The sequence below is a fragment of the Eublepharis macularius genome, chromosome 2, assembly GCF_028583425.1.
Source record: "Eublepharis macularius isolate TG4126 chromosome 2, MPM_Emac_v1.0, whole genome shotgun sequence".
Lineage (NCBI taxonomy): Eukaryota > Metazoa > Chordata > Lepidosauria > Squamata > Eublepharidae > Eublepharis > Eublepharis macularius.
Window position 1 is genome coordinate 122,476,493 of NC_072791.1, and position 23,514 is coordinate 122,500,006.

Consider the following 23,514-nt stretch of genomic DNA (forward strand, 5'->3'; position numbering starts at 1 on the left):
GCGTGGAGTGGGCTCTGACATGAAGCGGGCAAGCCACCCCTGCCAGGGAATAAGCCTTGCTAATGGCCGTCACAATCCACCTAGACAGGGTCTGTGAGGAAGCCCTGTTACCCTTGTCCTTGGCCCCAAAACATACAAACAGGTGAGGACTGGAGCGGAATCCCTTCGTCCTATCCAAGTAATAGGCTAGGGCCCTCTTCAAGTCTAGGGAATGGAGGGCCTTTTCCCCCTTAGAGGAAGGTTGAGGAAAGAATGCAGGCAGTGAGATATCCTGCGAGAGGTGGAAGGCGGACACCACCTTGGGCAGAAACCCGAGGCAGGGACGCAGGACCACCTTGTTGGGATGAAACACAAGAAAGGGAGGGTCAGACCGCAGTGCAGACAGCTCACTGACCCTTCTGGCCGATGTGACGGCCACCAAGAATGCTACCTTGTAGGATAGCATATCCAAGGGGCATGTAGCCATAGGTTCAAATGGAGACAACATGAGACGTGAGAGCACCAAGGACAGCGACCACTGAGGCACTGGCGCCGACACAGGTGGGTAAAGATTGTACATGCCCTTAAGGAACTGGCGGGATTGTGGGTGAGAAAACACCGTAGCACCCTCAACTCGGGTGTGAGCAGCTGATATCGCTGCCAGGTGGACCTTGAGGGAGGACACCTTCAAGCCCAGGCCACGCAAGTGACACAAATACTCGAACACAACCCCCAAGGGACTGCTATCGGGCACCACTCCCCTGGCAAGTGCCCAGAGCTCAAACCTGCGCCACTTGGCCGCATAAGCGCGCCTAGTGGATGGCCGACGAGCATTCAGGAGGACCCTCTGTACCTCGTCAGTAAAGCCTATCGGGGAGGAACGATCCGCCAAGCCGTTAGGTGCAGCTTCCTGGGATCGTGGTGAACCAGGCTCCCGTTTAGGAGAAGGTTTTGCCGAGGGGGCAGACTCACATATGTCCGTTGGGACATCTGCAGGAGCTTCGGGAACCAAACCTGCCGTGGCCAGAAGGGGGCCACCAGGATGCAGTCCGTCCCGTCTTCCTCTATCTTGCACAGGACCCTGGGAATCAAGGGGAATGGAGGAAACATGTAGTGCAAGCCCTGCGTCCATGTAAACTGGAAGGCATCCCCAATAGAGAGGGGGTTGCTCCCTGCCCTGGAACAGAACGTGTGGGCCTTGGTGGTCGCCGCAGTGGCGAATACGTCTATCACCGGGTGACCCCACATCTGGAAGATCGGCCCAACGCACTCTACGTTCAGTTCCCACTCGTGGTCCAGTAAAGGGACCCTGCTGAGGGCATCTGCCCGGGCATTGTCTGACCCAGCCACGTGTATAGCACGGAGCGACACGCCGTTCTTGATAGCCCACTGCCAAGTGAGCGTGGCTTCCCGGCACAGGGCCATGGGCACTGTGCCCCCCTGCTGATTCACGTAGTACATGGCAGTCGTGTTGTCCGTCTGCACCAACACCTGACGATTTTTCAGCAGTGCTGTAAGAGACACAAGTGCAAAACGAATGGCCCTTAGTTCAAGCACATTGATATGGAGGGTCTTTTCCCTCTCAGACCAGACATCCTGCACAGACACATCACCACAGTAAGCCCCCCATCCCAACAGCGAGGCATCAGTGGTAACCGTGATGTCATGGTGTTGATACCCAAAAGGGGTCCCTCTAAACAAGTTGACATCAGACAGCCACCAGTCCAAGGAGCCGAGGATGACCCTCGGGATAGAGAATTTGAGGGACGGAGGGTGCAGCAGAGCATCGTACCTCCGCACAAACCAGTTCTGGAGAGGGCGCATACGCAGCCTAGCGAAAGGCACCACAGAGGTGGCCGCTGCCATATGCCCTAGTAAGCACTGGATAGTGCGCACAGACTGGAACCGGTTTCTTTTAAACATGGACACTAGACTCCTTAGGGACCGAGCCCTCTCCAAGGGGAGCAGAGCCTTACCCTCCACAGAGTCTAACAGTGCACCAATGTAGGACACCTTGCAGTTGGGCACCAGCTTGGATTTCTCCAAGTTCACCAGGAGCCCCAGGCGTTGGCAAGTGCTAAGTACCAAGCCAATGTCCTGCACCAGCCTAGACTCTGATTCAGCCACGATGAGCCAGTCATCGAGGTACGGAAAGATGGTACAGCCTTCTTCCCGTAGGAAGGAAACCACAGGGGCCACACATTTAGTGAACACTCGTGGGGCAGTGGACAGGCCAAAGGGGAGCACCTTATACCGGAAAACCCTTTGCCGGTAAACAAAGCTCAGGTACTTCCTGTGCTCCTTCCGTATGCCCACGTGAAAGTATGCGTCTTTTAAGTCAAGAACCGCAAACCAATCCCCCTGTTTCAGCAAGGCGATCACAGCCACCAACATTACCATTTTGAATTTGGTCACCTTGAGGAAGGCATTAAGGCCCCTCAGATCTAAAATGGGGCGTAAGCCCCCATCCTTCTTAGGGACCAGGAAGAACCTAGAGAAGAAACCCTTCACAGAGTCCTCATAGGGCAATTCTTCCACAGCACCCTTGGCCAAGAGCGACACGATCTCCGCATCCAGCTCGGCCATAGTGTTATTGACAGCTGTCAGGGGTGAACTGCATCTAGGCAGCTCAACAAACTCCAGCCCGTATCCCAGTTCAACAATAGTTAAGACCCATGAGTCAGATGTTATTGACTCCCACTCAGGGAGGAGTGGACTAAGTCTGTCCGAAAAGTCCGGGGATACGGCTGGCGCGACCCGTCAGTACTGCCTCCCGGCGCCCTGCTGATCTTTCTGCTGGGCCAGTTGCTGTGCCTGACGAGGCTTGAAGGGCCGACGCCTCCTCTGCTGTTGTGCGGGAGGGTAAGGCCGCTGCTGGTAGGCAGGATACTGCTGGTAGCCCGGCCGCTGTTGCTGGTATCTGCCCTGGTAATGGTAAGGGCCAGACCGGGGAGCGTACCGTGACCTGGAGGAGGGCTTGTCCGCTGGAGCCAGACCCAAAGACCGCGCCGTCTGTCTGTCCTCCTTTTTCTTCTTCAGGGTCTCGTCGGTGGACTTGGAGAACAGCGAGTCCCCTTCAAAGGGCATGCTCTCCACCCTGGAACACACCTCTTGGGACAGGGCCGTCGACCGCAACCAAGAGTGGCGCCTGAGGACCACCGCCGACGCCATCCCTCTAGCAGCAGTGTCAGCAGCGTGGCTCCCAGCGTTCATCTGCTGCTTAGACAGCCTCACAGCCTCCGTCTGCAGCAGGGACACCACAGCCTTCTGCTCAGGAGGGAGGTCTCGGGTATAGGATGCCAACTTCTCCCAGAGGTACAGCTGGTACCCTGCCATGATGGTCTGGTAGTTGGCGATCCTCAGACCCAGTGAAGAGACAATGTACTGGCGCCTGCCCATGGCATCCAGCTTCTTGCCTTCCTTATCGGCAGGCACCGAGGAGTGACCCGATCGTCGGGGGTTGAACTCCTCTGTGACCAAAGAGGAAGGTGGAGGGTGCTTCACCAACGCCGGCCAGGTGCCCTGCTTGATCTTGTAAAGCTGCTCGATGCGCTTGGATGTTGGAGGTTGATCACAGGGCACCTGCCACACCTTCTCCACAATCTCCTCAATACCCTCGAGCATGGGGAAGCCAACGTACGCCGGATTGTCCCCGTAAATACGTTTGAGGAGCTTGTCCTTGGTCTGGGGGACTGCCGAAGAGATATCCATCTCGAGAGCCTTGGCCATCCTTGCCATCTGGTCGGCATAGATGCGGAGGTCCTCGAATGTCGAGTCCGCCGATGGCACTAGCTCCTCAGCTGGCGATGGTTCGGACCAGGATTCCGACTGGTAGCCGCCAAAGGTCTCCACATCCTCCTCATCGGAACCGAGCTGGGATTCCGGAACCGGGAGCGGAGGGGGAGCCCACGCCGACCTCGATGTCGAAGGCCTCGGTTCCGACACGGAGAAGCCCGCAGGTGCCCCCTCCCATTGGCAACGGTATGGCGAGGGGAGGTAGGAAGCCAGTCGATGCCGGGACGCAGCGGACCGGACTGATCGGACACTGTCCCCGGAACCATGCCGCTCACGACCGACCGGAGGTGGAGACAGACGGGCAGGCGACGGACGGCTCCGACGAGGAGACGGGCTCGGTTCCAGCCTCGGCGACCGAAGGGGAAGCGATGGTCGGCTCCGACGGTGCGGGCTCGGCTCCGGCCCCGACGAGAATTCTGCGGGCACCGTCTCGAAGGCCATCGGATCCGGCACCGGCACGGAGATGTCTTCTGGCTCCGGGGAGCCCAGATGAGGGGAAGGCGTGTGAGGAAGCACGATGACCTCCTCCTGAGGAGCGGGACGCGGCGACCGATGATGCTTGGTCTTCTTCTTCTTCTTCGCCGGTTCCGAAGAAGACCTCGGAACCGACGCGCTCCTCGCCTTCGAAGGGGACCTCGGCTTCGACCTCTTCGCCTTGATCGGGATCGAACCGGTCGTCGGTTCCGACCGGGGACTCGGTACCAGGATCCTCGGTTCCGAAGCTGGTCTCGGATCCGACCTGGTAGATGACGCGCTACGGGGCGGCCGCACCGGTCCCTGCGCTGGAGAGGCCGCTCTCGACGCCGAGGTACTCGGGGGACGCGGTTTCGACCCCGACCTCGCGGAGGCCACTGAGCCAGCTCTTGATTGCCGTTCGGCAGAGGGGCTAGGGCCGGCCTTGGACGGACGTAACGGAGTTCCCTCCGACATGACCTTCTGCCACAGCGAGGAATTTAGCCGGGCCTTGCGATCCTGCCGGGCCTTGCTGGTGAAACCCTGGCAGATCCTACAGGCCGAGACATTGTGGGTCTCCCCCAAGCAAAAAAGGCACAAATCATGGCCATCGGATTTGGCCATTTTAGTGTGGCATTTTAGGCAATGCTTGAAGAGAGCCGTAGAGGCCATCTTCAGGGGCACGCGAAAGAAGGGTCAAAAACAGTCCGAGTCAAATTACCGAGTCCACGTCAAAGTCCAAAGCGAGATCCAAAGAATAGTCGAGGTCACGAAGTCCGAAGTCAAAAGCCAAGCAATCAGAGTAAAGCACGAAGCACAAAAGCACAGAGCAACGAAGCTCACGTTCTCTCCAAGCGGCGGCAAGAAGAGAACTGAGGGAAGGGGCCGTTGGTCGCTGGAGGATCACGTGACCGTTTGGGCGGGAAGACGGTCGCTGAGGCGCACGACAAATGGCCCCTTCGGAGCCATGGAAGCTCTAGAAAATTCTCCGGCGGCTGGCCTGCGCCTGCGCAGTCCCCATGTGTGGAGGCACAGAAGAACGAAGATGAACCAGTAGTTTCCAAACCAATAACATGGACTGGTAACACTTGGTAACATAGAGATGGGTCAGAGATCAAACTTTCCTGATTCTGATAATCAGGAGTAAGATCCTGTCCACAGAGGAACCGAATTCAGGCCCAATGAAGTGTATAGTTCTACCAGGGGTAAAAATAGCAATGCAGATTGTGCTACTAGTAGCCATTCTTTCCAGTAGGGATACACCTAGCAAGCCTTGGATTGGAGGAACAGGACATACACTCAGTAAGCACAGGAGGTACAGAGGCCAAACTGAGGGAAGGAATCGTCTATTGAAAATATTTACCATATATAGAACAAAGATCCCTCCTGTGGTTGGGATGTATAGAGATGTGGAGCATGCCTCCTTAAGGCTGACGAGTGCAAACTCCTTGTAACAAACAAACAGTGGCTGAGGTACGCATATGAACCAGTGAACTTAATAAAGTTATTCAGGTATGGAGGCTTAAATAACACCACTGTCCAGTGAACTATAATTAGTCTCATTGAAGGCAAGAGAACAGGCTTCTGCTCTAGAGGAGCCTACACAAGGGTAGTCACTGAGAAAACATATCAATAATCCTGTATCTATAAACAGGATTGAAGAAGAAAAAGTGACAGAGTCTCAAGAGAAAAAATAACAGGGTGTAATCTTTCTGGACAAACAGAAGGGTGCTAGACCCAGCATTCGTTAGTCGTTCCTTGTCTCACTATCCTTTTGGTAGTGTGACACTGAGCTGAGGGATGCGGTTTTGACCCTAAGGTCAAAGGTAGAAATACCTTCCAAGTGATGCTGGTACATCTGAGGACACTGCATGCAGGCTTGGGCAGTACCCAATGGACAAGTCGCAATGACAGCAAGAGACTTTACAGTCTGGTAATTTTCCTGTATCTGGCTTAAGGAATCATATATTGTTCCCCAAAAGGACGAAAACATGTCCTTGAAGAGAACATTCTCAATCATCCTCTTCTTATCCCCAGAAAGCACTGTTAAGCATAACCAGGTTCAACACCTGATAATCACAGCCAAAACTCTGGTACTTGGCTAAAGATACCATAGCGCGCCTTTCAGCTGTCCTCTGTTATTTGGGTGATTAATAGCCTTCCTTTGAAGGACCCACATAGGGACTCTGCATTCGTCAGAAAAAAGACCTGAGTATAATTTGCGAGCTCCTTCTAGGAAAGGAATTGCCTAAGCTTTGAGGGTTTGAGAATGGAAGTCACAGATGAGTATAGTTGCAGTCAGCTGTACACAGTTTATTTCCCTCTCTGTCAGTCCAAGGCGATGAGAGGGCATGACAAAAAAAACAGACTTAAACCTCCTCAGCAAGCAGAAAGGATGTGCAAGGGAGGTAAAGATGATGGGGGCAATCATGCTGTTTAAGATTGTAGTGTTTCTCGATCTTCCAAGGAATGGAAAAAGTGGAGGAGGGGTTTTTGCACTGGCTGTGGGCAAAGTGCAATAGGTATTCTGTTGGTAGGAAGGGCTAAGGGAATAGGAGAGATGGAATAAAAGGATGCAAAGCTTTATTCCTAGGTCTTGATTAGAGGTTGAAACAATGTGGGATCATTTTCCTATTGTCCTCTGAACTCAGAAAGTAGGTGATTGAGATAAAAAACTGACTAACAAGAACAGACGGGGTGAGGGTGGCGCTAGGACCTATGAGGAAGCAGACAAATGGCTTGGTGCCAGTTATTTACAGGCACCAGGGTTGCTGTAGACTGAGGTGCATATGATTATGAGAACTCTAAAGTTGAGGCCCCTGAGAAAACTGCAGGAACCCGTCAGTTTCACAGTGAAGTTAGGCACAGTAAGATCATCAAGTGGCGTGCGATCGCCCTCATCCCTCCTGAAATGGGATGTGAAGGTGGGGAAAAACCTAGGCAGACAAGTGTCCTCTACCTATACAGCAAAGGATTAAGTTAGGCTTTTAAGCAGGTAGAGCATTCCAGAAGAGTCACATCTGGTGTGATGCTCCCTGTGCTCCAGAGAGAGGGAAGGTGGGAAATTGCTCATCATCTGACAAGCATCCAACAGGGGTTGTCAGAATCGACAGGGGTTAGTCAGAGCTGGTGGTCAGCACCTCCTGTTCAGATTCAAAATGTGGCCATCGGAACTGGGTTTGATGGTTCAAAATGGGCTGACTGTTTCAAAGTAGCGGACAGCTTCACTATCGGTGCAGCCCTCGGAACTGGAGTGACTTTTCAAATTGGCTGACAGCTTCATCGCGGCAGAAGACTTTGCTGCCGGATCTGGCCCTCGGAATCGAAATTAACGGTTCAGGATGGGTTGGCGGCTCCATCGAGGCAGATAACTTGCGGTCAGATCAGGCCCTTGGAACTGGAGTGGACGGTTCGGATTGGGCTAGTAGATCCATCACAGCAGATAACATTGCTGCTGGATCTGGCCCTTGAAGCTGGAGTTCACGGTTCAAATGGGCTGGTGACTTCATCATCTGGCCCTCAGAACCCTTCATGGTTCAAGTGGGCAGGCAGCTTCAGCGCGGCAAATATCTTTGCTGCTGACATATATGAGCCAGGGAGAGCCTTTTCCCATAACGCTGCTTGAGCCAAGAACTTCTGGCAAAGTCTGCCTCCTGAAATGTGGGTTTCACCCAAACGCAGCAGACAATGATCATGTTTCACAGTGAGAAGCATCTTTATTTCACATTGTAAACATTTCCTAAAAAATGAGTTATGACAAGATCACTCTAAAGAAATCACAGTAAGCGAGGAATAGAGCTAAGGAGAACCTCTCCTAATGGCAGTGAAAAAAGAAATGAGGGGAATGGGAGAGCTCCGCCCTCTACTTGCGTTCGGCAGGAAACTCTTGCACGTGCGTAGTAGGGGCAGAGCGCCCCCTTCTGGTCTTTAGAGCGTAAGAATCCTTTCTGGTCAACAGGCCTGCGCATGCGTAGTCCCAATGTGGGACTGCACTGAAGACCAAAGAGGAATCTTTAGTAAAAGATTTAGTTCTTATCTTCCAAAATCAAAAAGCATGCTTGTCGTAACCACAGGTAACAAAGTACGATAAAAGATGTACAGTATTGTTCTCTTTAAGTATAAAATGGAGGCTTATAGACCAAAAACGAATTCTATGTAAATACATTTGAAATCGTGCATGCTATGGATCACATCTTTAGAAAGGGTTATTTAGATTTTCTATAGTCCACTAGACCTAAGCTCCCTTGATAGTTCAGTGCAGGACCAAGTACCTCTTTCCTGATTACTAATCAAAACCTGCAGTGCTATGGCAGCTTCCACCTTCACAGGCATTTCTCTATCATCAATCAGGCATCTTCTTGTCAGCTCAAGAGCTGTCTGCAGATTCTGGTCACTCTTAAATTTAACTTCACAAAAATAGTGAAGAACCCAGCAAGCCTAGAAGACAATAAATGACATTAGGGGTACGGATACCACACAACAGTCAAAGCATGAATCAAACAGACATGGACAAATTGTACAGAAACATTTGGGGTTTTTTCCCTTTTCCAGAGATTTGTTTGAGAGTTTGGAGGCTGGTCAGTGGTAAGTTTGTCTTTCGACAGCACTGGACCAGTACTATGATCTCAAGTTGCTCTTTGGCCACAGGCTGTATGTGAGCAATACAGTCCAAATGCAGAACACAGATGGACCGTATTACTAGACACAGATCAGAAACTATGCACACATGACTGCAGCCATTGATTTCATTTTAAGGGGAAGATGCCAGCTGTATACCCAACTGCACGATGGTCACTTAAATAAAAACTTACCATATAGTGATTCTGTATGGAGAACCAATTTTTCATCTCTTAACTTGTTCCCCAGCTAAATGTCTTATAGATAGGGATTATTTCCTAATGTTTGATCTAAGTCAACCTTCCTCTAATTGAAAATCTACTCGTTCTGCCCTGCCCTCAGGGAAATGCTTTTTTCCTTCTTTCAGATGAAAACATCTAAAGATACTTCACTGTTACAGAAAAATTGTTAATACTGACATTTCTAAAAGAAATTGAGAAAAGTTATACCACTGAAGGTATCAGGATATTTTATGCCTGTAAAATGTTGGTCTTATCCAGCCCTGTGCCATTTATACTCCAGCTGCTGGGGAAAAGATTGGGAATTTAGAGAAGGAATGGTCACCACTGACCCTTCCTATGGACGTTATTTCCCTCCTACTACAAGATCCCCGGCTTTGCCCCATGTGCCTTCAAAAAACCAATTGCCAGCTATAATCTATTAAACGCTATTTCACATAGCCTTCCTATGAAGGATCCAGAGGAGTTAGCCATGTTAGTCAGTAATTGCAAAATAGTAAAGAGTCCAGTAGCACCTTAAATACTAACCAATTTTATTGTAGCATAAGCTTTCGAGAACCACAACTCTCTTCATCAGATGCTCCTGATGAAGACAGTTGTGGTTCTCAAAAGCTTATGCTACAATAAAGTTGGTTAATCTTTAAGGTGCTACTGGACTCTTTACTATTTTCATGTGAAGGAAGCAGCATATGCATAGCCCAACCTTCCACTAGATAGCTTCACACAAGTGGCAACAATGGGAAAAGAAATGAGGAAGATGAGTCCAGAGAAACAACTTTGCTCTTACCCGTGCTCTCATGTAGCCTAGTTCACTGCTGAAAAGAGGAAAAACGTGATTCTGCAACATGTATTCCATCTGATCTTTGTATATCTTTTTCTGTAGGAACATTAAGACAATGACAGGTCTGACTTGTTTTACCATGTACAAATAAAAATGTCTTGTCAAAGAGGAATTCCTTCCATTCCCCACCCCATTAAGGAAGTAAAACTCTACTATACAGGTCATTTTCAAATGAGATTATACTAGTTAAACTGAAGTTAACAAGATGGTCCTGGTTAAACTAGGATTCTCAGATACAAAAATCTGTTTACCAAGACAGAGAAGAGGCCCAGTGACTCTAATTGAACCATCTACATGATTGTGTTGTTATGCATTTGTATGTCTGTATGTTTTTATAAAAGTTTTACAATATATATTTGCTTTTTTTTAAATGTTGCTTTAACGTTTTGATGTTTGCTGTTTGGGGACCTTATTTGGGTGGAAAGGCTGCATAGAAATGTTCTAAATAAATAAACAAATGATAAATCAGACTTGAAACTTTACATTCTGTCAAAGAAAAACTAAGCACAATCAGTAAGTTATTCACTTTCTAAAGCACTGATTTTTCCGTTTCAGTAATTAAGTGAATTCTAGTATTTACTAGCAATTCTTAAAATGTTCAGTGTCCAAAGGAAACTGTTTTATGGTCACCACTGACCCTTCTCCTCTTCCAGTCCTCTGGCATGCAGAACTTGAAACCTTCAACATGAGACTCTGGAGACAGTAAGAAGCTGCTTCTCACTGCTTTCAGCTTCTACAATATCTGGTGCCAAATGGAGAAGATTCCTTTCCCTCTTTCCATGGTCTTTTCTGCACAGTCAATTTACGGCAATTCAAATTTCATTCTACTTCTCTCTGTCTCCAGAGTTCCACATGAGAAACGGAGGCATGAGAAACAGAATCAAACTTTCCCTGGCCTTTTTCCCAGTGCACATGATGCAACTTTTTTAAAGCCACTGTTGAGTCACTGCTGATGCGTCTTATATATGTGCATAATTCTTAGTCCTGTACTGCCTCTCCTCCCCCCTTTCCTTTCCCTGAGCCCTGATTGGTTCGCCACCTGGTGGAAACCACTCCCTCAAGACTGCAAATTCATTACCTTGCAAACTGTGACCACAAATTATCATCTGACCAACTCTTTGGCATTGAGACAAGCCTGAAACAAACTCCAACCAATTAAGCATCCATTTTTTTAACTAGGGGAGAATCACAATGTTGTGACGTTCTGCATCCTACCCCTCTAAGGACAATGTCTGTCCCATTCTCTGATGGTGATCCACATTCCCCACTGATCACTTCTTGGGTTTACTTTTTTATTTCCTTTCTTTACAACCAGGGCTTATGATCACAGTGATCTGGAAAGGGGGTGGGGGGGTAGGGACTCGTCTCAAGAAACTGCCCTACTCATCCCAGGACACGGTCATGGGATGTGAGGAGGCAAATGAGAACACCGTTGTGTTCAGTAGCAGCATTTTAACATTTTGCTGTGGCAAAGAGGTATCATTTTGTGCCAAGCATACAGTTCAAACCACACCAAAGCAATCTAGTAATGGAACAAGTGCAAAAAGTACTTTGTAGGCATCCCCAAGAACTCTACTGTTAATTGCCTCTCCAGAATTAAAAAAAAGTTGGTGGGCACAGGACAGCCCAATCAGCAAACACAGGGACAAGGAGAAGGAGGGGGACAGTGGGCACACTGATTTCCAACATTGCAACATTACGATGCATGTGTTGAATTTTTTTTAAAAAAGGGATGTCGGCTCCAGCCCCCACAAAGGCAGCTTCAAATAGACACATCTCAACGTATCTGGAATTTAAAAGATGTCAAATCACTTTCACATCATGCAGTGCCGGATGCTGGGAGCCCAAGCTGATGCAGTACCAATCGGCATGAATTCTCAAAAGCAGCGGCTTATAGTGTGCCGTGCGTAATGGGCCCATGAGGACATGCACAGGCCTCATCTCATTTCATGCTGGTACTGAACAAGATAAAAGTGGTTTAAATCTCTCACATTACTTCACACAGCACAGAATGAGAGACTGGTCTCATTCTTTTCCGGAGTCTCTGTGAATGCTAAAGGAGTGGCAAGGGACACAGAGCTCACTTACCTCGTATGAACTCTCCCCACTTCTATATGCGCACGCGTCATTATGAAAGCACCAAATAGGGCGCATATTACACTAATACTGCACGAGCTGCATTGGTTGCCAGTGAAGTACCGGATCAGGTTCAAGGTTCTGGTATTGACCTATAAGGCCTTGTGCAGACTGGGGCCAGCGTACTTGAGGGACCGTCTCTCCCCGTATATTCCCCGGAGGACCCTCCAATCAGGAGAAAAACAATTGTTATCGGTCCCTGGCCCCAAGGAGGCCCACGTTGCCTCGACTAGAGCCAGGGCTTTCTCAGTCCTGGCTCCTACCTGGTGGAATGCTCTGGTCTACTGAGACCAGGGCCCAGCAGGATTTATCATCTTTCCGCTGGGCCTGTAAGACAGAGTTGTTCCACCAGGCTCATGGCTGAGGTTGGGCCTCTGCTGGCCAGAGGATGCAACATCTACCCCCCTCCCTGTGAAAGTTGCCCACCACTGTTTGTTTTCCAGCTGCTGTTACTGTGCTGCTATATCTAGTTGTACTGCTGTATTGTTTGTTAATAGTTGTATTGCTGCTGCCAGGCAAAGAGTGCTGCTATTTTTATATGATGTTTTAATATGGAACATTTTAAAATGATTTTAAGCTTGTTATCCGCCCTGAGCCTGCTTGCGGGGAGGGCGGAATACAAATATGATACAAATAAGTAAGTAAATAAATAAATAAATATGCAGCTGACACTTGCAAATGAATTTGTGGATCCTAGCTTACTACAAAGAAAACATGTTATGACGGTTCCTCATCCTTAAACAACAAAAATAACGCCAGAGGCATTTTTAAAATTTAAAAATAACTAGTTTATTTATTTTAGAGGGAAAAGGACAAGTGAAATCAAGGGTTGAAAATTTCTAAGGCAATTCAACACACACACCTACCTCTGAGGTAAAATGAGAACATGCACACCCTTCAGTTGTTATGCTCTTCACAGATACTTAAATGCTTATGTTTTTAGGCTTTTGTCCCCTTGGTTTCCACCAAATACTCTAGTATACTTTCATTTAGTATTCTCCTCTTTTGGGGTTAGAAATACTTTATAGTACCCCAATCCCCTTCTCTCCCCTGCTTTCCTTCAGAAGTTAACTGAATCTGATGGTCTCCTCAGGCAGTTTCCAACCACACCTGACCAGGGATCTCTGCACTCTCAAGAGCTATCTCCCTGTTTGACTGGTTAGGGAATGTCTCCTCAGAAGATCTATCCCCTTTTTTTGGCCTGAATGGGAGTCTGTGCCTACTTCCCAAACCTCCTTGTCAACTTTCCCCACTTCTCATCAGTGTTTATAATTGCTCTCTGTTAGGCCTCGTCTTCCCAAGTTCTTCACACTCGATACCTCTCAGCTATGACTGAAAGACCCTTCTGTTTCCAACTCATGCTACCCAATCAGATGCCTAGGAGTAGCCTGTCACTCAAAGCTCTCTGATTCTGTGGGGGATTAACCCTTAATAGTCCTGCAGCTCTGTGTACAGCATTCCCAGGCTTTTTAAAATGTGCAGTCCATCACATATGCCAACATTCAGTCCTTGAGTGATGGCAACATATCAACTGTGAGAGTTTTCTATCCAGATAACAGAGAACTTGCCATTACCACAACAGATAAATCTTGTGTTTCCTGGCCAGACAGGAATTGTAATAATAATCACAACAACAACAGCCAATTTATATGCTGCCCTTCAGGACATCTTAATACCCACTCAGAGCGGTTTACAAAGTATGTCATTATCATCCCCACAACAGCAAACACTCTGTGAGGTGAGTGGGGCTGAGGGAGCTCCTAGAAGCTGTGACTGACCCAATGTCACCCAGCTGGCCTCAAGTGATGGCTACCTTGCCATCACCGCCCATTGGTGGCAACCAGAGGACCTCTGCCACCCCAGACCAAGAACTGGCACCTGGAAAAAGGTGCCATGCTTGACACCAGGCTACAGGGTAGTTCTTCTCCAGGCCTGAGGGATGGATGAGGTCCATACTGGGAAGAACATCGGCATCACTGTAAAGGCGGCTCTGAGGGAGTGGACGGCGGGGGCAGAAGGGTTTGGCCGTGGCTTCATGAGAAAACGATGGTAACTGGCAGAGTGAGTAGAAATGTTTAACAAATGTTAAACAGATTTTGCATTGTAACTTCAATTGTGCATCTATGTTTTGTGAGAATTGTGTTACATATAAGTATGTTCTTCTTCTGTGCCCCTGAGGAAGCACAGTGTGAAGATAGCACATGTGAAACGGAAACAGCCGATTGACCATAGGGCAAGGACGTCTGGGAGCAGATGCTGGCTGAAGGACACAACACCACGGGCCGTCTATTTTGCACTTTCTGCACTTTATTGACTGTTCATTGACTGTATACACTTGCAGATAAAAGTGGTTGGTTACTGTATCTGTCAGAGGCTGTATGAATATTGCATACTTATTTATGAATCATATATTCATGAATTTATATAAACCAGATGTGATTTATGCATTTCATGCACTTTGAAACTGAATAATTTTTGGTTCATTGGTTAATTTTGTAGAGGGGACTCTATTTTCCTTAGCTGACTGTACATCCCCTAGATCTGGTCTTTTTGCTTTGTCTTATAATAACCACCACAGCTGATTTATATGCCGCCCTTCAGGACAACTTAACACCCACTCAGAGTGGTTTATAAAGTATGTCATTATTATCCCCACAACAACAAACACTCTGTGAGGTGAGTGGGGCTGAGAGAGCTCCTAGAAGCTGTGACTGACCCAACGTCACCCAGCTGGCTTCAAGTGATGGCTACCTTGCCATCACCGCTCATTGGTTGCAACCAGAGGACCTCCGCCACCCTAGGCCAAGAACTGGCACCTGGAAAAAGGTGCCATGCTTGACACCAGGCTACAGGGTAGTTCTTCTCCAGGCCTAAGGGATGGATGAGGTCCATACTGGGAAGAACATCAGCATCACGGTAAAGGCGGCTCTGAGGGAGTGGACGGCAGGGGCAGAAGGGTTTGGCCGCGGCTTCATGGTGACGCGGGAAGCAACATGTTGGCAACCCTGAAAGAGGCATCTCTTCCGGGCCTAGTGTGCATGGCGCACAAGCTGCACCTGGTGATGAGGGACATGCTCGGGCTGGGGAGCAAGCCAAGGGATAGCTGGGACGAGGGAACCTTGTGGGCGCACAATCTGCTGGAGAGCTGCCACCGCATCGCTTCCCACTTCTCCTGCAGCATCAATCCTTCCTGCGAGCTGTTCCAGAGGCAGGAGGAGGGGGGAACCCTGAGCACCAACTCTTTCAGGACCTGCCCACCCGCTGGAATTCCACCTACGATATGATATGTCGTCTGGTGGAGCAGAAGGGTCTGTTGCAGGACAAGCTCTTGTGCTTGTACAAGGCCAGCCTGGGTCAGGTCATCCCCCTGATCCACGGGCTCAACCAGTTCCTGGCCAGGGAGCTCGAGCATGAGAAAGAGCTGCTCCCCAGGGTCCGAGCGCTTGCATCCTCTGCGCCACGAGGTGCCATACCAAATGGCCTCCTTCTGTGACCCCTGGCTCAAGGGCAGCATCGCCATGTAGGTGGGTCAGATGCAGCGCTGGAAAAAGGAGTTCCGCACAGCAGTGCTCCGTTTCCAGAAAGAGAAGGCAGGACAGAGGGAACCGGGCAGGGGCGAGGGGCAGGCAGTAGCAGAGGAGGGGGGGAAGGGGGAAGAGAGACACGCCAGGAGAGACCCACCCAAACAGCCCCACTTGATCTCTGGGCCTCATCAGTGGGCTGTGTGGTTGGCCGCAGCACAGTGGCCGCGTCTCTCACAGTGGAGGACTTGGCGGTGGCTATGGTGTGAGAGTACCTCGCTGAGCCCACCGAGCCCCCCCCATTCCAACCCCTTGGAGTATTGGGCGAGTAAATCTGCCGTATGGCCGGACCTGTCCATTGTGGCAACCAACATCCTGTCCTGCCCTCTTACCAGCGTGCAGAGCGAGCGGGTGTTCTCCCACCTGGGAGACCTCCTCCGTCCCCGCCACACACGTCTGCACCCAGACCTGGTGGACATGTTGACCTTCGTCAAGGTTAACCTCAACCTACATGGGTATCCCTCGGTGGACCTGGACCTACCTGGGCTCTGAGCCACCCCAAGTCTACTGTGGTTCTAGGCCAAGCTCCTCTGCAGCAGGCTCTAGCCCCCTTCAGTTCTCAGGGCTGCTTCCACAGCTGGTAACCATTTGTCCTCCTCTCCCAGAAAAGTTCCCGTTCCATCTTTCAACCTCTCACTCTCTGGATGGCACCAATACGACTCTTCCCCACGACTTGTCCTGCCCATCGCATCATGTCCGCGAAGGCAGGAAGGTGGGTCATGTCAGCTGCCGCTGCCGCCTTTAGTCACGAGAGACTACCACGGCACTGCCGCTGCCTTTGGGCCTTCCTGGTCCCGCTCTGCAATGCAGCTGTAACAGCCCTTTGTCTTCCTCTCCCTGACAAGGTCCTGGACATTCCCTCTTTCAACCTTTCCCCCTCTGGATGGAACCAATACGACCCTTCCCAATGACCTCTCCTGTCCTGCCCATCCCATCCTTTCCACGAAGGCAGGAAGGTGAGTGATGCTGGTGACAGCCTCCACTAAGACAGAGGAGGGGTGGACAAGCCTCTCCCGGAGCAGTCTGCGTAATACTTCACAGTGGATGATGGGGACTTCCTTCCCAGCTCTTCTCTGCAATGCGGCTGTTAACCCTTGCTCCTCCTCGCCTTGTCAAGCTCCTGGTTCCTCTTTGGACCTCTCCCTCTCTGGAATCGCTCAGACCCCGCCCAACGGCCTCTCCTGTCCATCCCGTCCTTTCTGCGAAGGCAGGAATGTGGGTGATGTTAGCTGCGGCAGCTTCTGGGCACGAGAAACAGCTCAGCTGCTGTTGCACATGCAATTGTGCGGTACTGTGGCCCCTGTCAATGGCTCCGGCTGTCCGCTCTGAGCAGGGGGGAATGGGTCCCGCCGCGACCAGTCACGTCCTTTCCGTGAAGGCAGGAAGGTGGGTGATGTTCACTGCCGCTGCTGACAACATCAGTGGGTTTCTCGGCTCATGGCTCGCAATTGTTGGGGACTTCCCGGTTCTGCAGCGCAATGCGGCCAGGAAGCCTTTGTCCTCGTCTCCCTGACAAGTTCCCTAACGGTAGCTCTTTCAACCTCTCCCTCTCTGGAACCTCTCAGACCCCTCCCAATGACCTCTCCTGTCCTGTCCATCCCATCCTTTCCGCGAAGGCAGGAGTCCTCCTCTCCCTGACAAGTTCCAAGTTCCTCTTTCAACCACTCCCTCTCTGGATGGCACCAATACGACCCCTCCCCACAACTTGTCCTGCCCATCGTGTCCTCTCCCTGACAAGTCCCGGTCCCTCTTTCAACCTCTCCCTCTCTGTCTGGATGGCACCAATACGACCCTTCCCCACAACTTGTCCTGCCCATCGTGTCCTCTCCTCTCCCTGACAAGTTCCCGGTCCCTCTTTAAACCTCTCCCCCTCTGGATGGAACCAGTATAGCCACCGACATTACCCTCCGTTATACCTTGGCGGAAAGTAGCTTCTGGGAGGCGTGGCAGGCAAGCACATGAGGGGTGCTGCCGGTGAGCGGCCAAACCCCCCCCCCCACCCCCTAGAAGGGAGGCAGCCTGCCTTCGAGTTCACCACTTGTACACAGGGCCAAAGTCAACTGGTGGCTCCAATTGTGTCAAATGGGAGTTTCCTGGAGGTGTTGGATTTGGGAATGTATAACTCCAAGATCCATATTGCAATCTTGACCAAACTTGGGTGATGGCTGGAGGAGAGCCTGCTGAACACTCCCTGTGAATATGGGCTCTCTTAGTCCAATGGGGGCCGTTCTGGCCCCCACAAACAACTAACATGTTTGTTAACGGGACATGTTCGTTACTGTTCATGTTTGGCGGCGGCAACAAACAGCGTGTTCAGTTTTTTTCCTCCGTTCGAGCCCATGTCTACTTGTAACACCTCCCAGAAAATAACACCTTTATTACATACAAAGTCATGACAGGTCAAGTAATGTGACACTTGAAATTCTGCAATAAAAGAGATCTTGTCAAGGGAGTAGATTCAGCTGTGCTTACTGTCATTAGAAAGAGGTATATATGTAGATACAGTTTTATTAGTACCTATTTATGGCTGGGATAGAGAGGAAAGAGATAACGGCATCAAAAGACCTACTACAACTATACTTACTTTCAGGAGTATTTCAGCTAAAGAGCCAATCATATGCAGAGCGCCATCTTTTTTACGGGGATCCGCATTTGGCTCTGTGAGGATCTGGTAACAAAAGCCCATAGTCTTTTGCAGAACCTAGCAGGAGATTAAGAGAGAGGGAGAACATTTCAGACAGTATTCTCAGTATTAGAAAATGTACAAGTGGACATTGGTTTTGATGTTATTTTTTCCTAATTTTAATACATTATACAATATCAGTCACACTGGAGGGCCAGTGTGATGCAGCGGTAAGAGTGCTGGACTAGGATCTGGGAGAACCATATTCAAATCACCACTCTGCCATGGAAGCTTGCTGCATGACCTAGGGCGAGTCACACTCAGCCTAATCTACCTCAATTGGTTGCTATAAGGACAAAATGGAGGACAGGAGAATGATGTAAGTCACTTTGGGGCCCCATGGAGACAACGGTGGGGTATAAATGAAGTATATAAATAAAAGTTTAGAACTCTTACATCAAAATAATGAACATTAAAATGAATGTCAACAAGCATTTACAGTCTCCAGAGACTTATTTTTGTATTCCTAATTGAAGTTATACAAATAAACACAGAACTAATCTAACAGAGGAGAGGAAGAACACTTATTTCTAAATTAAAAGGAATTATCAAAAAAAGCATACCTCTTTTCTTTTACCACATGCTGTAAACAACAATGTTTGAGCAGCAGTTGTGGGGGAAATAAAGTCTTCAAATACATCTGTCAAACACATTAAACAGTCAAATGAAACACAAAGGAACTAATGTAAAAGTAATTAATTCAGACGTCACAATCAGTTTAATGTATTGTCGAAGGCTTTCACGGCCGGAGAACGATGGTTGTTGTGGGTTTTCCGGGCTGTATTGCCGTGGTCTTGGCATTGTAGTTCCTGACGTTTCGCCAGCAACTGTGGCTGGCATCTTCAGAGGTGTAGCACCAAAAGACAGAGATCTCTCTGAGAGATCTCTGTCTTTTGGTGCTATACCTCTGAAGATGCCAGCCACAGCTGCTGGCGAAACGTCAGGAACTACAATGCCAAGACCACGGCAATACAGCCCGGAAAACCCACAACAACCAACAATCAGTTTAATCTTTCTTCTCCAAGTGTTGTTCCTATAGGAATTTCCGATTTGTTCTCATATAACAAACTTTCAGGTTTCTATGAGAAATATGGACTATAAAGTAAATCAATTTTACTATATCTTGTTTATTCTTTTAGGAATTATACTGATAACAGGGAGCACCAAATACAAAGCACATTTATCTTTCTCCAGAACAAGGTATTCCAAAAATATGTGTCACTTTGTGCACTAACACCAAAGAATGCAAATTCTACCAAGATATTGTACTCCATATGCTTGAAATCTCTATAGATCTGTGAGGTAGTCCAAAACTCATCCTTACTATCATGCTGAGAAAATCAGTTCATGTCATCTCCAACTAAACATTTTTCTAGGAAAACTCTGAACAAAATTAACAGGAAAAACAAACTGTTGCTCTACCGGAGGGGGGACCTGCCTATGGAATTCTATAAAGCTAATTCCGTGTCCATTTATTTGTAGTACTCTTTACAGAACAAGGGGGAATTTACTTTTTAGTACATGTAAGAGAGAATCTGATTCACACAGCCCAACCCTGCTTTGCTCTACAAAGCACAGGGTTAAACTCTGGGCCTCCATACCTCTGTCAGAATTACTCCATTAGTGTTGGTGAGACAGTGACTTAAGAATGACACACAAAATTGTTTTTCAGTGCAGGACATGGAGAGAAGTCATTGTCCTTTCTGTGCAAATTTGTGCCTTGTAAACCATAGCTAAAGAGGGGTGCAGGGAGGTATTTCTTTAGTTTTAGAGGACAAGAGTATATGGATCAATTTTGTCTTGCTTGCATAGGATTCCATAACAAACACTGGTAAAAGCCTCTCCTTGTTTTGCAACAACTATAGGACGGACAGAGTTATACTGCCCACATATTGGCTGGGATCCAGTGATGTTAAACCAGAAACCTAAACAGACCTAATGCAGTTCCACATGCGTAAGATTTTATGCTCTGAAATTACGTGCACAAGACTTGCACAACTAGAAACAAAAGTACGGGTACAATATGTTTGACTGAGCACAAGTGGCTACTACTGTCTTTGTTTGCATTTTCATTTGCACAAGAGCTCAATGACAAGTAGACATTTTGTGCGGGTTTCTACCCATTATACTCAGCATCTTCTCATTTCCAAATGTCTGGTTAAAAAGCATATGCTTACTGCACATACGTATTTAAGATCTGGACTACTTACCAAACTTCATACGTATATATTCATAAGGGTCTTCCTGCCATAGCTCTTCATCAGCATCTGTGTAGCACATCAGTGGGAAAATAACATCCTGGATAATGCCCTATAATAAATAAGAAAACAATTTATATTTTATTGTGTATCTTTGGCACAGTAGCTTTATGGAAAACAATATACAGAGGCCAGTGCATCACACAGGGCACCAAATGAACTACATTCTAGATAAGTTTAATTTGACTTTTGCAAGTTTCACAACATCACAGAGAGTCATACACTGAAAATCTTTTAGATGTATCCAATGTACCGAATAGGATACATATGAGTTTAGACTTACTGTAAAATATATGAAAGGTACAAAACGGCAAAAATGCATTAAATACCTCAAATCAAGCAGATCTGAAGTTAGGAACACCCTGTTTTCTCTCTGACTAAGAATTTATCCTAATGGTATTAAATGTTGTAAAGACAACGTAAAGGAGCCCCTGATGTCTATCATAAATCAATCACAAACTCAAGGCACTTTCCCCTCAGCCTCTCAAGATGCAGTCATCCACCCACTACTTTAAAAAAATCAGACAAAAATAATGTCGCCAATTATCGCCTGGTCGTTAATCTGCCCTTTATGAGCAGAGCAGTTGACAGAGCAGTAGCTGACCAACTCCAGGACTTCTTGGACAACTCTTGTGCTTTGGACTCTTTTCAGTCTGGTTTTAGGCCAGGTTATGGGATGGAGACAGCTCTAGTTTAGGAACTCTGCATGAATGCAGACAAAGGCTATGCTTCATTGTTGCTCCCCCTGGATCTACCCGCAGTAGGGGTGTGCACCCCGAAAATATTCGGGTTTCCTGCTTTGGGTTTACCAGAAGCAGGAAGAACATTCAGAAATACCCAAAACCCGAAGCAGCAAGCCATTTCGGATTCAGGTATTTGAATCGTTGCGGAATGCTCCATAAAGATTTGGAACATTCCAAAGTGATTCAGGGGGCTGGGCTTTCTCTCCACCCCCGCATGCCAGCTGAAGTTTAAAGGGACCTGCCGCTTACAAGAGGCAGGGGATGCGCTTTAGACTGGTTTAAATTATAGCAACAACAACAACCGATTTATATACTGCCCTTCAGGACAGTCAGAGCAGTTTACAAAGTATGTTATTATTATCCCCACAACAAAACACCCTGTGAGGTGGGTGGGACTGAGAGAGCTCCAGAGAACTGTGACTAGCCCAAGGTCACCCAGCTGGCTTCAAGTGGAGGAGTGGGGAATCAAACCCGGCTCTCCAGATTAAAGTCCCGCGCTCTTAACCACTACACCAAACTGGTTCCTCATGAGATGAACTCAAAGGATTGCTATTGGAGAGAAAATATCCACAGTGTGGGAATTATCTTGAGGGGTTCCATAAAGCGCAATCTTATCCCCCAATGTTATTCAACCTCTATATAAAGCTGTTATGACCTGTACTTTCTTTAGGGTGGATTTTGCTTTAAATCTCCCCCTTACACCCTTTGGGTAGTTTGCTGCCACCAGGAATATATAATTCCAAAATGTTTTATTTAAATTTTCCCTTTTGTAACGTGTTTGAGCGTCAGGCTCCTTTGTGGTTCTATGTGGCCCTGAGGATAGGAATGGGAGATAACTCTGGGATATAACAAAACAAAGTTTATTTTTTTTAAGAAGCGTATTGGTTACATAAAAGTCGTTCTTAGTTCTTCTAGCTGCTTCATCCAAACTCATTCACACAGATCTCTTGTAAGGCTTCACACACAGTTAGCCTCTTTCTCTAGGCTCTATATTTCCCTCACAGAGAACTCCTCAGACAGCACACAGCTAGCCTGTTTTCTTTTCACTCTCAATTCTTTCTCTCTCAGGCGCACACACAGTTTGCCTGCTTCACATAGAATGAATATGTAGTCTCACAGACACACTCAGTTCAGGCTTCCACTCAGGTTGCCTTTCCCTCACAAATACATGAACACCCTCAGGCTGCACACAGCTCGCCTCTCTTGCCCTGACTGAACCTTTTTCTCTCCCTCAATAACTGAAAACTGCCTTCACTCCGCCCACTCTCTGTCATCAACCAATCATATCACTCACTCATTTCTCTCTTTCACCCCCCACTCTTCACCTATCTCACCAAACATTTAAAGACACATGCACCCATTTCTTGAAATCATTACAAAAGCCTTTAGGAGAAATCATTTGTAGCTATGGAATTGGATGCCATCAATATGCAGATGATAACCAGCTCTATATCTTGCTATCCAAATCCCCTGATAACGATGTAGAGGTACTGACTTGCTGCTTGCAAGTGGCTGTCAAATGGCTAAAGCAAACGAATTGAAACTGAACCCACACAAGACAGAAGTGATGCTAGTTGGAAAAGCAGAGATCTTGAAGGACATGATGCTTTCCACCTTTGACAGGGCGCAATTGATCTTGGCTGACTCAGTGAAAAGCCTAGGGGTTATATTGGATCCAGCATTGCTGCTAGAGAAACAAGTAAATGCAGCAGCAAAAAAGGCTTTCTCCTGACTTAGACTAGCCTGGAAGATGGCTCCCTACCTCAACATGGCTGATATGGTCACCTGCAACATCAAGACAAGACTACTGTAAGTTATTCTACATAGGTCTCCCCTCAAAGTCAACTCAGAGACTCTAGCTGGTGCAAAACACTGCAGATCATTTACTTTCAGGAGCTAGACGGAGCATGCATATCACTCCCATCTTGCCGTCACTCAGTTGGCTACCCATCACTTACTGGGCTCAATTCAAGGTTATGACTATTACATTCAAAGCCCTTCATGGCCTAGGCCACTCATATCTGCAAAACCACCTCTCTCTGTGTGTTCTGCCATGTCAGTTTCGCTCATCTGAACAGGGCCTTCTGCAGATACTGCCCTACAATTGGTCTAAATCAACAATTGCCTGTACACATGCCTTCTCTGTGGTGGCCACCACCTCATGGAATGGCCTCCCACTCTCCTGGCTT

The 23,514-nt window shown here is 48.1% G+C and overlaps 1 protein-coding gene and 1 non-coding gene across 3 annotated transcripts in view; both read right to left on the reverse strand.

Moving 5' to 3' along the window:
• Positions 1-23,514, reverse strand: part of IPO7 (importin 7) — an 89,695-nt gene that overhangs the window by 21,398 nt on the left and 44,783 nt on the right. For both annotated transcript variants that reach the window (XM_054970442.1, XM_054970441.1), the window contains exons 10-14: positions 20,535-20,634; positions 18,888-18,964; positions 18,226-18,342; positions 9,871-9,960; positions 8,499-8,664 (exon numbers count right to left, since the gene is read on the reverse strand). In XM_054970442.1, the coding sequence (XP_054826417.1) occupies positions 8,499-8,664; positions 9,871-9,960; positions 18,226-18,342; positions 18,888-18,964; positions 20,535-20,634 (550 nt within the window). The remainder of the gene's footprint in view (positions 1-8,498; positions 8,665-9,870; positions 9,961-18,225; positions 18,343-18,887; positions 18,965-20,534; positions 20,635-23,514) is intronic.
• Positions 8,781-8,961, reverse strand: LOC129325365 (small nucleolar RNA SNORA23). The gene has a single exon (XR_008596612.1). It is a non-coding gene; the product is annotated as a small nucleolar RNA SNORA23 (small nucleolar RNA).